Source organism: Phacochoerus africanus, chromosome 15 (genome assembly GCF_016906955.1).
Source record: "Phacochoerus africanus isolate WHEZ1 chromosome 15, ROS_Pafr_v1, whole genome shotgun sequence".
NCBI classification, from domain to species: domain Eukaryota; kingdom Metazoa; phylum Chordata; class Mammalia; order Artiodactyla; family Suidae; genus Phacochoerus; species Phacochoerus africanus.
In genome coordinates, this window is record NC_062558.1 from 56,246,384 (window position 1) to 56,260,702 (window position 14,319).

The 14,319-nt window shown below is 36.4% G+C and overlaps 1 protein-coding gene across 14 annotated transcripts in view; it reads left to right on the forward strand.

Moving 5' to 3' along the window:
• LYST (lysosomal trafficking regulator) overlaps positions 1-14,319 on the forward strand; it is a 200,981-nt gene that overhangs the window by 69,905 nt on the left and 116,757 nt on the right. For all 14 annotated transcript variants that reach the window (XM_047761703.1, XM_047761702.1, XM_047761701.1 and 11 more), the window contains 4 exons: positions 2,378-2,604; positions 3,082-3,148; positions 9,330-9,439; positions 11,125-11,551. In XM_047761703.1, the coding sequence (XP_047617659.1) occupies positions 2,378-2,604; positions 3,082-3,148; positions 9,330-9,439; positions 11,125-11,551 (831 nt within the window). The remainder of the gene's footprint in view (positions 1-2,377; positions 2,605-3,081; positions 3,149-9,329; positions 9,440-11,124; positions 11,552-14,319) is intronic.

Here is a 14,319-nt window from a genome sequence, read left to right on the forward strand (position 1 = left end):
CAGCATATGGAGGTTCCCAGCTTAGGGGTCAAATCAGAGCTACCGCTCCTGCCTACACCATAGTCACAGCAACGTGGGATCCCAGCTGTGTCTGTGATATATAGCACACAGCAATGCCAGATCCTTAACCCACCGAGTGAGGCCAGAGATCAAACCCACATCTTCATGGATACTCGTCAGGTTCATTACTGCTGAGCCACAGTGGGAACTCTGCAAGTCAGATTGTTATTTAACAAAATGGTTCATAATCATAACACTTTAGGATTTTGTATTGCCATACATGTAGAAATGTATTATGTCATCATTTCATTTGATCTTGACAACAAATTCTGACATTCTTGTAAGCAATTCAAAACAATAAGGTATATTTTGTTATTGCAAACATTGATCAAGTGCCTCAGAATATGGGGTAGAGGAAGTCCCTGCTTTCATATATATTCTAGTGGAAAAGATAAAACAATAGTATCAGAAATAAGCAGAATGAAGAAATAAAACAGGGTGATGTGATAGTGATTGAGTGGTCAGAGAAGCCCTCCCTGAAGATATGTTTACACTGAGGTCTAAATAAAAAAGGTCTACCCAGCAGACCTTGACAGGAAGACCACTGCTGGCAGTTTGTTACAAAGATTAAATAACACAAGGAACACAGACATCTTTTTGTGGCATCCAGAGATGCTGTGGCATAGATTTCTTCTTAGTTCACCACAGCCCAGTGGGTCCTCAGATGGAACCACACTGCATACAAGCCTTTGTTTCCAGGCCTGCAACTTGGTAAAATGGAGAATATGGGTTGATCAGAGCCAAGGGGTTTATGGGCAGCCTCCATCTTTTATATGATGGTCTTATGACTGTGCCAGGGCTATAGTCTTCTCAAAGTTTACACTGCTTTATCTTCTGCCAAGTCTGTTTTCTCTTCCCCATTGAGTGAATGGGAATAATCAGTGATGTCCTATTTAAAGAGCTTGATGGACCCATAGCAGGTGGTTTTTGTTTGGTTTTTGTTTTTTACCATAAAGAGGGTGAAAAGAACAAAGGAACAACCACAGACTTGAAAGCCACACACATGTATATTCATATAGCTTACTTGATTTATTAAACAATTTTTGTTTGCTTTTTTCCAGTTTCAAAAAATAATCGACATTAATCACTGTATAAGCATGTGTCTAGCATGATGGTTTGACTTACGTATATTGTGAAATGATTACCACAGTAGGTTTAGTTAATATTCATCATCTTGTATAGATATAGTAAAAAGAAAAGAAAACAACACTTCTCATTGTGATGAGAACTCTTACGATCTGCTCTCTTAACGTTCCTGTATATCATACAGTGGTGGTAACTATGGTTATCATGTTGTACATTACATCCCAGGACTTAGATATCTTCTAACTGGAAGTTTGTACTTTTGGACCACCTTCCTTCATTTCCCCCTCCCCCAACCTCCTGAGCAGGTGCTTTTGAGAAAATATTCGTTTAATGGTGTTAGTTTTGTCACAGTATGGGCCTGATTTTATAATGGCAAATTCCTTCCCTTTTGTAAGTTTGCTTACTAGATCTTAAAGAATTTTGGTCTAGGTAGAAATTTATATATTTCTTACCTATACAAACTTTTTAAAGAGTATAGCAGTTAAATTTTCCGAAATATAATATTCAGTGAGACAGTGTTTGTTACTCACTTATGAAGAAGACAGAGTATAAAATTCATCCAACCAATAGCCAAACAGACTGTTTTCACAGAGATATGGGCAGGCAAATGAACTGCTCTTTGATTTGGGTATTTTGGGGTCCAAAAGTTTGGGATAGGGAGTTCCTGTCGTGGCGCAGTAGAAACGAATCTGACCAGGAACCATGAGGTTGTAGGTTTGATACCTGGCCTCGCTCAGTGGGTTGAGGATCCAGCATTGCTGTGAGCTGTGGTGTAGGTCGCAGACGTGACTTGGATCTGACATTGTTGTGGCTGTGGCGTAGGCCAGCAGCAATAGCTCCAATTAGACCCCTAGCCTGGGAACCTCCATATGCCATGGGTACAGCCCTAAAAAGACAAAAGACAAAAAAAAGAGTTTGTGATAGTATTTTTTCCCCAATTATGTCAAAGAAGTATGTTAAATCTGTATATATAAAAATTACTGTTGATAATTTTTGTAGTTCCAGTGAAGATCAAAATTACTTTTAAGGCTATTCATTTATCTTCAAAATATCCATAGATTTGATTATTCAGGATACTTATTATAATCAAAAGTCAAGTAATAAGAAAAGGTTTTGTGAGCATCTTATTATAAATAGCACTTTTGCCATTTATCTCCTGAATGAGAACAAGATTTGAAATATGTATTCAGTGTTTAGGGAATAAAAATAATCTTTTCTTTTCCCCTTTTAGGGGTAGACTTAAAGCCTAAAGCAGAAAGTTTCAGTGCATCAAGCAGTCCACATGACTTACTTGAAAACCTCACTCAAGGGGAAATAATTTATCCTGAGATTTGCATGCTGGAATTAAGTTTGCTTTCTACTGGTAAAGCTAAACTTGATGTGCTTGCCCATGTATTTGAGAGTTTTTTGAAAATCATCAAGCAGAAAGAAAAGAATATTTTTCTACTCATGCAACAGGTAAAAGATGTATTTAGTTAAATATAATCAACATTTATCACACTCATGCCCCAACTACTCATCTCCTTACTTAACCCAACTTGTCTGAAAACTGAGATGATTATTTACCTTTTATAACACCTTAAGGTATGCTTTTAGTACCAGTGGTATGCTTTTAGTACTACTTCCCTAGTTCTCCAAAATAGCATAAAAAATTAATGTTGTCATTGGCTAACTAATAAGAATCCTAATATATTTCTGAGAATGGATTTTTTAATTGCATTTAATTTTAATATATGGTCATTGTTTTGAAAACAGAATGAAAATCAAAATGAAAATTATGTGTAATCCTACGCATAGCATTCTTTTCACTTATTTAAAAATACCTAGATATGTATATACAATAGACTATCAAGTAATTTATTATGATATTACAGTTGCTTCATGCTTTCATGAAGTAAAGCTTAATTTCTTATGTTTTTGTTTTTTAATCTTCAGGGAACTGTGAAAAATCTTTTAGGAGGGTTCTTGAGTATTTTAACACAGGCTGATTCTGATTTTCAAGGTGCGTTGAAAACATTAGTTTTAAACAATTGCTTTGAAATAATTTTGTTGTTATGTGAAATGAAGAGCTAACAGTAATGGCTTCCATCGGCATAGGGCTCTATGGTTTCACCTCTTTCGTTCCTCACAACCACCCAATGCTGTAGAAATAGTGTAAGTATCTTGAATTTACAGAGAGGAAGATCTTGATTCCAAGGACTGGATGAGTTGTTTGGTCATATACATCGGAAGTGGCATTGCGAGGACTCCAACCCAGTCTAAATACTCTGTTGCTGCTTTATTCTACTCTGTACTTTCACAGATGTTTGAGAAGTTCATATAGAGTATGATTATATTATATATACTAGATAGAAACCTAGTTTTTGGTTGGAGAAACCTAAATTTTGTTTGGAGAATTAAGGCTAATACTCACAAAATGTAAATTTGAGTTTGTTGGGTATTTTCTCGTGATTAAATTCAAGTTATGTGAGTTATGGCAGGCATGCCTCAGAATTGATGTGATGATACCAATACTGGTAATGTTGACTTCGATCACCTGGTTAAGGTGCTGTTTTGTTAGGTGTTTCCATTGTAAAGTTAGTAGTTTTTCTTTATTATTCGCAATTATCTTGTGGGGAGATAACTTGAGACTATGGAAATACCCCCTTTTTTAATCGTATGTTAACCCACTAATTTTAGCATCCACTGATGATTTTTGACTGAAACAGTTAATATTGTGGTGTTTGCCAAATAGTAATTTTCTATTTCCATCATTCCTTCTTCATTTATTAATTGGAATTGTACTGAAAGGAAAAGCTTTCCTTTCTCCCCCATTTACTTATTTAATGTGTGGGTATATTTTTATTTATTGTGTTAGGCACTTTAGTGGACCCTTTGATCCGAAGATTTATATCCAACCTAGTCCTGAGAAATTCTTTTCCATTACCTTTTAATAACAGTTTATTGAGATATAATTCATATGCTTGAAATGTATTTGCAGTATAGTTGAGATATAATTAATATACTATGCAATTCACCCATTTGAAGTATTCAATTCAGTGTTTTTTTAGTAGATTCAGAGTTATCAATTTTAGAACATTTTTACTGCCCCCCAAAAAAACCCATACCCTTTGCCAGTCACATTAGCCTTTCTACACACATTCCCAGTCCCCTGGCGATCACAAACTATTTCCTGTCTTATAGATTTACCTATTCTCAATATTTCACATAAATGGAATATGTGGGGGGTTTTTTATGACTGGGTTCTTTCACTTAGCATAATATTTTCACCCATGCTGTAGCATGTCTCAGTACTTAAGGTTTAAAAAAAATTGTTTGTTTCATTTTATTTCATTTCATTTTATTTTATTTCATTTCATTTTTGATAGTTGCAACATTTATTTCAGGTTCTCTCTTGGGTTTGTTTTTTTGTGTGTGTATTTTTTTTTTCTTTTTTTGCCACACAGCCAGAGTGTGGGAATTCCTGGCCAGGGATTGAACCAACACTGCACAGCAGCAGCAACCAGAGCCACAGTGGTGAGAATATAGAAGCCTCAACCCACTAGGCTATCAGAGAACTCCCTATTTTATTTTGATTTAGTGTGGATTGCTTTTTAATTTTTAATTTTATTCATTTGTCTTTTTAGGGCCACACCTGTGGCATATGGAAGTTTCCGGGCTAGGGATCGAATCAGAGCTGTAGCTGCCAGCCTACACCACAGCCACAGTAACGCCAGCTCCGAGCATGTCTACAACCTACACCACAGCTCATAGCAACGCCAGATCCTTAACCCACTGAGCAAGGTCAGGGATCGAACCTGTTTCCTTACAGATACTAGTTGGGTTCATTATCCCTGAGCCACAATGGGAACTCCTAATTTTTTATTAATAGGCTTTATTTTTTAGAACAGCTTTAGCTTTACAGAGAGATTGAGCAACTATTACAGAGTTCCCAGGTTAACATTAGTATAATATATTTGTTGTAATTAATTACATATATTGATACATTAACTGAAGTCCATAGTTTATTCAGATCGCCTTAATGTTTACATAATGTTGTTTTTTTGTTTAAAGATCTTATCCAGGATACACATTACATTTGGTTGTCAGATCTCCTAGGTTCCTCTTGTCTGTGACAGTTTCTTAGATTTTCCTCGATTGATGACCTTAAGAATTTTGAGAACTGCTCATACTGCAGAATGGACAGTGATACTGGAATTTGATGTTTTTCTCATTATTGTGGCATCTTGCTGTGGTTTTGATTTGCATTTCTATAATGATTAGTGATGTTAATTGTGTTTTCATGTACTTGTTAGCCATTTGTATATATTCTTTGGAGAAATGTCTGTTCAAATCCTTTACCTCCCCCCCCCTTTTTTTTTTGCTTTTTAGGGCTGCACCCATGGCATGTTGAAGTTCCCAGTCTAAGGGTCGAATCAGAGCTTCAGCTGCTGGCCCATTTTATGCCATAGCCACAGAACGCTGGATCTGAGCTGCATCTTCAACCTATACCATAGCTTGTTGGCAATGCCGAATCCTTTAACCCATTGAGTAGGGCCAGGGATCGAACACCTGTCCTCATAGATACTAGTCGGATTCATTACCACTGAGCCACAATGGAAACTCCAGTTTACCCTCGTTTTAAGTCAGGATATTTTTTTGTTACTGAGTTTTAGAAGTTATCCATATATTTTTCTTATTAATTCCTCATCAGCTTGTGAGTTGAAAATATTTTCTCTCACTCTTTGGATTGCCTTTTTACTCTGTTGATAGTATTCTTTGATGCACAAAAGTTTAAAATTTTTATGAAGTCCAGTTTGTCTATTTTTTTCTTTTGTTGCCTGTGCCTTTAGTGTTATATCCAAGAAATTGTTCCTAAATCCTGTGTCAAGAACTTTTCTCCTACATTTTCTTCAAAGAGTTTTATAATTTTAGTGCTTAAGTTTAGGTCTTTGATCCATTTTGAGTTCATTTTTGTATGGTGCTAGGTAAGGGTTCAACTTCATTCTTTTGTTTGTGGATTTCCAATATTCCCAGAAACATTTGTTGAAAAGTCTCCCCTCCCATTGAGTGGTCCTGGCACCTCTGTAAGAAATCATGATTACACTGGGATATGGGGATATGGCTTTTTGGAGGAAAAGCATAGAGGTAAAGTGCCATTTTCATTATATCAAGGGTACGTACTTCCAAGATGATTTATGACTGTTGATATTAACCTTGATCACCTGGTTTAAACACTGTTTGTCAGATTTCTTTCCCATAAAGTTACTTTTATCCTCCCTTGCTTCATTTCTTCCTTCCTTCCTTCCTTCCTTCCTTTTCTTTCTTTTTGGCTGAATAATATTCTGTTGTATTTTATCTATCCATTCATTAGTTGATGGATATTTGGACATTTGCATTGATTTACTTTTTTTTCTACTATGACTAATGGTGCCATGAACACTCACGTAAAGTTTTTCCATGGACATATGTTTTTATTTCTTTTGGGTCTTACAGTAACTCTGTGTTTAGCCATTTGAGGAACTGCCAGACTGTTTTCCAAAGTGGCTGCACCACTCTATCCCAACAATATATGAGGGTTCTAATCTCTTCACATCCTTGCCAATACATATTTGTCTTTTTGAATTGTATCCATCCTAGTGAGTGCGAAGTGATATCTCATCATGACTTTGATTTTTTTTCCTCTTGATCGCTAGTGATAAGCATACTTTCATGTGGAGTTGGCCATTTCTGTATTTTCTTTGGATTTCTTTGGGGAAATTTCTATCCAATCCTTTAACCATCTTTAAACTGGGTGATTTATGTTTTTAATTATTGAGTTGTAAGAGATTTTTATGTGTTCTAAATAAAAGCCCCATGTCAAATATGTGATCTGCAAATATTTTCCCCCATTGTTTGGCTTATCCTCTCACTTTCTAATGGTATACTTTGAAGTACAAATTTTATTTTGATGAAGTCTGGTTCATCTATTTCAGCTTTCATCGCCATGCCTTTGGTATATCTAGGAAGGTCTAACCCATGTTCACAATGATTTATTATTTTTAAAAATAATTATCTCCTTTGCATGTTCTCTGCTTTCTTTTTTTCTTGCATTCTAATTGTAATCTCATGCCTTCTTGGATTGATTTTGCATATGTCTTATCTCTTTTATTATCTACTCTCTTTTTGTACTGTATTCTGGGAGATTTCTTCGATCATAGTCCAACCTTTTATTCAATTTTTAATTTTGCCAATTACCTTTTAATTTTTAAGAGCACCTTTTTGTTTTGTAGCTATTCCATTTTCATACAAGGATGTAATATTTTCTTTCACACACACATATATAGTAATTACATATATAGTAATTAACCTTTTTTAAAGATTTTTCCCTCCCCCTAATTATCCTAGTTTCTTCTGTGTCAGTTTATCAGGTTTTTTTTTATATCTTGGTTTTTCTCTTCTATGTTGCTGTTTCTTGAGTATTTTGTGAACCTTTGTTGCCCATTTCTACTGAAGAAAGCTGTTGGTGATTTCCTCTAATGTTTCGAAAGTAAATTTGTTTTGCTTTTTGGCATACACCCTGAATGGACATTCTGTTGAAGAGCTCAGAATGTGGGTGTGGATGTGCCAGTAGATGATAGGGGCTCCCAAAATACAATAATAAAGCTTTACTTTGTGTGTGGAGGGGTGGCTGTAGGGCCACTGTTACCCCATGTGGCATGTTGTGTACATTAGGAAAACGTAGAGCGTGGTAAGCAAATAGTGTCTTCATGCTAAAAAGAAGGCATACCTTCATCTAGCAGCATGGCCCAATGCCAGGGTGCATGGCCTGGTGAGTGGCATTCAGGCTTACTTCAGTTCCTGTTTTTCGCCTTGGTTAGGCAACTTGGTCTGTCTGCAGACTTGCGTTTGTACTTGGTAGCTCTGATGCTCCTATCCCACCATACATCTCAGCTTTACTCTGGCAGTTCATTCAGGTCTTTAGAGAAAAGTTAACAGGTCGATGGCATAAGGGTAAAAGGTGAGTTATCTGTGCTCTACACTCAGAAACCAGGAGAGAGGTGGATGTTCACAGACAGGCCTGTTATGAATCCCTGTGTTTGCAGCCCTGTTCTTACTTCCTGTCCAGATTTTGGACTGATTGGCCCTCCATTCCTCTGAGCCTAGAGATCCTAGGCTGCAGCTTTCTCTTTTATCTATTTTTCCATCTTCAAGAAATATTTTTAAATCTCTCACTTGATGTGTTCCCACTGCCCACTGCCTCCCCTACTTTTTTTTTTCCTGTTATAGGTTTCTTCCTTTTTGTAATTCTGTACCTTTAGTTCAGCAGCTTTTCAATAGTGAACAAAGACAAGTATATATGTATTTGTATGTATATCTCTATTCCCCTGTTTTGAATTGGAACCTTCCCTTTGGCACATCCACTTTACTTTGATTGTACTTCTTTGTTACTCTAAAACCTTTAACGTATTTATATTACTTACAGGATAAAGTCTATGCTGTTTTATAGTTTTGTTGCAAGTTTCTTTCTAGATACATCTACTCTTAGACTACTGTATCAGTTCACTGCTTCTACAAAATGTTGCTGAATCATGGCTTCCATCCTCAAGTTTCACATCAGGATTATTTTTGTCATGTCCAAAATGGAGATAATCTTTAATGTGTAGGAATTTTTTTTGTTAGCATCAGCTGAGATAATGCATGTAAATATACTTTGATCAATGTAATGTGTGCTACAAATAATAGTTACTATTTTACTCTAAAAGGTTCTATGAATTGTACACTACCAATTATATTTCCTGCTAAACCCCATGATAAAGAAAATGTTCAAACTAATCATTATGATATTTCAGTGTTTTCATAATCTTTACTATTTCATCTAATTTTCTATTTAAGAAGTTATAGTTACAAATTAAACATTACCTGACAGTGTCAATTTATTTAAGAAATATATTAATTTATTTATCTCTTAAAAAATAATACCTGTATTTTACTTGAATCTAACCAGCCTTTAAGAAAAAATGGTTTTATTGTTTTTTTGTCAGTTGGTTACTTGGTTTACATTGAATCATATTGCTGTTTCTTCAGCAAATTTTTGTATTATTAGATTATTTATAATACATTTAAGATATGACTATAATATTTGATCTCTGTCAATGAAATTGCTTATTCAGTTCCTTTAATTGTGTATTGGCTTTAATTTTTCTCCTCTCTCTTTAATTTAGCATGCCAGAGAGTATTGGTGGATCTTTTGGTATCTTTGATGAGTTCAAGAACATGTTCAGAAGAGCTAACCCTTCTTTTGAGAATATTTCTGGAGAAATCTCCTTGTACAGTAAATATATAATTTAACACTTTTTATTGATACCTAATAGAATTTTTTTTATTATTTAGAAATTTCTAAGGCCCCTCTTTTGATGTAGTGATTATTATATAGTCAGCTCCATGTTATTGTGTGAGAAATTCTCAATTATTTTATTATTTGCACAGTTTTAACCATTTCACCTCTTTTAGACTTATCACTGGGATCATAGTCTCTTTACCCCATGCCACCCCAATCTTTGTGCTTAAGAAATGCTAAATAATTTTCATTACTAAAGATAATTATAAGCAGTTCTAACCTTTTTGAGGGTTACCCTTTTTTAAAGAAAATTATCATTCACTCTTTAGTTACCTTCTATTGCTTGTTCACTGGTGCAGTGTAGTGACCTTTAGACTGTTCCTTGCTGAGAAACCACTTTTATAATGAAATTTTGAATAGAAGCATAAGCAAATAAAACAGAAAACCAGAGGTCCCTTTGTGGCTCAGCGGTTAATGAACCCCACTAGCATCCATGAGAATGTGGGTTCGATCCCTGGCCTCATTCAGTGGGTTAAGGATCCGGCATTGCCATGAACTGTGGTGTAGGTCGAAGACACGGCTCAAATTTGGGGTTGCTGTGTCTGTGGTGTAGGCCGGCAGCTACAGCTCTGATTTGACCCCTAGCCTGGGAACTTCCATATGCTGTGGGTGTGGCCCCAAAAATAAAACAAACAAACAAACAAAAACAAACCAGAAAACTTGGAGCCACTTCCTTTGAGGCAGGAGGATTGGATGTTCCTGAGCCCTGCCTGTGTCACCACCACACTTAGGCCTTGGAAACTCCGAGGGAGCTCTGTGGAACACGACACCAGGACCACCAGGGTAGACAGTTTAGAACTAACTGTATATTCATGGAGCATTTCTATTTTGTTTTTCTGAGTTCATTTTTCATTGTGATAATCAACATTATGTGTTATTTTAGGCCTGAGTAGCACATTGTACTAGGTTAGTCTTCTGTTCTTCTATTTTTTTATTTGTCTCCTTAGTCATTGCTTTTCCCTTTAATTAAATGCTCATTACCTCTCATCTCTCCCATACATTCTGCTTTTCAGTTTAACCAAAAACCTGTAATTATAAATAGAACCTGAAAACCTATTTGTTTACCAAATAGGGATGAACAAAAATTTATTTGATTAGGGAAAAGCCTTTTAAAATAAGGTAGAAAGTAGTTAAGCACTCAATTTTATATAGTCAGTCATGCTGTAAATACCATTTAGAAATCTGTAGTATTTTTAGAGTCCCTAGTTATAGCCTTCATTTAAAAATAATTGAAAAAAAATGAAAAAACAAATAATTGAGAGAAGCAACTATAGTGTGCTTAGAAATAAACTTTCTTTAGTAGAAATGATCCTTGATATAATTATTGTATTTATAATACTTAAAACCAATGTATAACCTTATAGGTTTGTATCTTAAAAGCATCTAAATCTAAAACAGATTAGCCACAAGAGATTACATATTTTAAGACTAAAATCTCTATTTCATATTTTATCTTAACTACAGACACACAATAAAGAAAATTTAATGGTATGGTAGATAGGGAGGTATTTTAATAGGAATTGATATGTATATGATTGTATTTTCATTGATAACTTTCCAGATTATTATGTACCTTATAACATGATTATAAAGTTTTGTTTGATTTTCTTTTTTTCCAGGAAATTCTTCTTCTAGGTATTCTCAGAATTGTTGAAAGTGACATTGCTATGAGTCCTTCACAATATCTAACCTTTCCTTTCCTGCATACTCCCAATTTAAGCAATGGTGTTTCATCACAAAAGGGTCCTGGGATTCTCAACAGCAAGGCCATGGGGTTACTGAGGAGAGCACGAGTTTCTCGGAGCAGGAAAGAGGCTGACAGCGACGGTTTCCCCCAGCAGCTGCTCTCCTCCTGGCACATAGCCCCCGTGCACCTGCCGCTACTGGGACAGAACTGTTGGCCACACCTGTCAGATGGTTTCAGCGTCTCACTGTGGTTTAATGTGGAGTGTATCCATGAAGCTGAGAGCACCACAGAAAAAGGAAAGAAGATAAAGAAAAGAAACAAATCATTAATCTTGCGGGATAGTAGCTTTGATGAAACAGGTATGATGGCAGTTAACAGACAGCAGCTCTAGCTGAGGGTGGGGAACGCAGCACTGCTCTGACTTATTCCCAGCCTGTTCTTCACATGGGCTGCCTTGGTAACAGCAGCCAGGCTCCCACTCTCCAAAGCCTGTGGGGTCACCATCCCACTTACTGCTTCTTTCTTGACCCTATTACTAGGTTTGGGTGGCCCCTGATGTTTGAAAAGGAGAAGATAAAACACTTCTGCCACTTTTCCGTCCTTGTGCTGTCTGTTTCCCAGCTCCTGTTCATCCAGAGTCCACCTCCAGTTCGTCTCACCTCTCTTGTAGTTCACGCTCTTCTTCTTATGCTATATCTTACCTCAGCATCTCTCTCCTAGTTCCCATCACAGACTGTCTAAATGTGTCAGCCAACCTCCAGAGTGAGAGTAAATTTCATTCTAGTTCTTTCTATAACTGATCGAATTGCTGTTACGCTACTATGAAACTGCTAGGTAGGAAGAACCCACTTGTTACAAAGTAGCTCATGGTGATAGGAATTAGGGTCCATGGAATGGATGAAATGACTAAATAAGAGAGATGTTTAAGGGGGTTATGATTAGATGGAGGTGCTGGTCTCCAAAACTCTTCATTCCACAAAGCTTACCACTGCACTGGAGCCTCTGTTTCAGGACACTAGGCCTCTTCCTAGTGCCTACTTTCCAAAGATGATGGGGGTGGAGTGTGGGGGCGTCTTCTACCACTGACCTACAGATGGAAAGGAAAAACTCCGTGACACTGTGAAGACTGAAGTTTGGGAAGTGTCACCTGATTCCCAGTGGGAGCTCTGAATCTACTGTTCCACTGACATATAGCCAAGTTATTATAGCATATTTATGTACTTCTATAGGTTAGCCCAGGGCCCTGAACTTTTGAGAAATCTTAGCAGATGAGTTAACGTTTCAGGTAATTATAGTGTTTTCTCTTGTGAATTAAATTTTGCCACCTATGAGTTGATAGCTCTGAGCAGTATACATGTGATAGTACTGGTGACGATGCTAATGTAGACACAAGAGCTTCCTGGTGCATCACTTTGCTCTTTTCATATATATATTTAATCTTCACAGTAGTTCAGTAAGGCGAGTGCTCATACTGTCCGAATTTGCAGATGGCATTAAGCAGCATGACCAGTATATGTCGCTGGTAAGTGATAGGAAGGGATTTAAATCTGACATACAGAAGTTCCCAGGCTAGGAAACTTCCTGAATCAGAGCTGTGGCTGCCAGATCCATACTGAATCTGTGACCTGTGCCACAGCTTGTGGCAACGCTGGATCCTTAATCCACTGAGTGAGACCAGGGATTGAACCCGCATCCTCAGGGATACTAGTCGGGTGTTTAAGCCTCTGAGCTACAAAGGGAACTCTTCTTTCTCACATTTTCAAGTGGGAGTAATCACAATGTAAACAGTCTCTTATAAAATGGATATTTATATCTTATAAATGTCAGTAGAAATATAAATATACATCTCATAAAATGTGTATATTTATAAACAATGACCTAAGAAAAGTAAGTGTTGGGAACATTTTAAAAATTTCTTATTGTAAAGATGTATTAGAAAATGTGTTTTTGAAAGATAATTTGCATAAGCATTTTAAAAGAACATTTAAAAATAGTATATACACAAAAAATTTGAAGAGAGATGAGGACAACATTACAGTGATAACACATCCTTTGCCACTAAACCAGCTGTGTGCCACTGAGGAAGTTATTTGACCTCTTAGCATCTCAGCTCCGTCACCCTCAAAATGGGGATGGTAATACTTACCTCACAAGATTTTCATGAGCACCGACTGAAGAAATATTTATAATATTGCTACTCTGAGTTCCTGGGAAGACACTAGTTTTTGTTCTGGTCTTTTATTTATACAAATTCAGATTTGATATGGAAATATTTTTTAAATATTACATCAGATATGATTTCTGTACATCTTATATATCTCGGGCAGTAGTCCTCAAAATAATCAATAAATTTAAGTCTTTTTTTAAGACTGTTATCGTTGCTCAAGGGGTTATTCTTAAAAGTTATTAGTGGCTGTACCCACAGAAAATTGGCAGCAGTCTAATATATGCAGTCTAATAACTGGCAGTGTTTATCTTCTCTAAAAGTCTGAGCCTTTGGACATGCATTTTGTATTTTGGTGCATCTTAAGTAACATAGCTTTACATAAGATCATGAGTCATAGTGATAGATGGCATGGACGAGGATAGTGCTAGGGTTTAAGTAGTGAGAGAGAGAGAAGTCAGGATCCATAACCAGATGGCCCAAAGCTTAGAGCATTTACCTCCGCTTGTCTTAGAAACACATGGCAGAGTTTCAGATCATGTAGCACTTGCATTCAGAGATCATGCATCAGGGAATCTAAACAATGAGTATGTTCAAACTCCACAATTTTTCTAAAGGGAATTTCAATGTCGGTTTTTTAAAGGGCATGCTATTGTAATAATTGTAGGGATTTTTGGTAGTGCACAGCATGTGGCAGTGGGGTGTGGGGCCCTGACGTCACAGTGACCCAGTCCACCCATAAAAGAATCAAGGCACAGACAGTAATAGGTCACCACAATGACATCACAGCAGTCTGTTCATTTCCACAATTAGCCCTCGTTATCGTATATTTTAAAATGTTCAATAACTCTTATTGCACTCAATTGCTGTTTTAACTCCTTGTGCTTATTTTGGTGTTAGAATCTAAATTTTGGAAATGTTGTCTGGAATGGGTCAGGTTCAGACATTCCAGGTAGATAATTT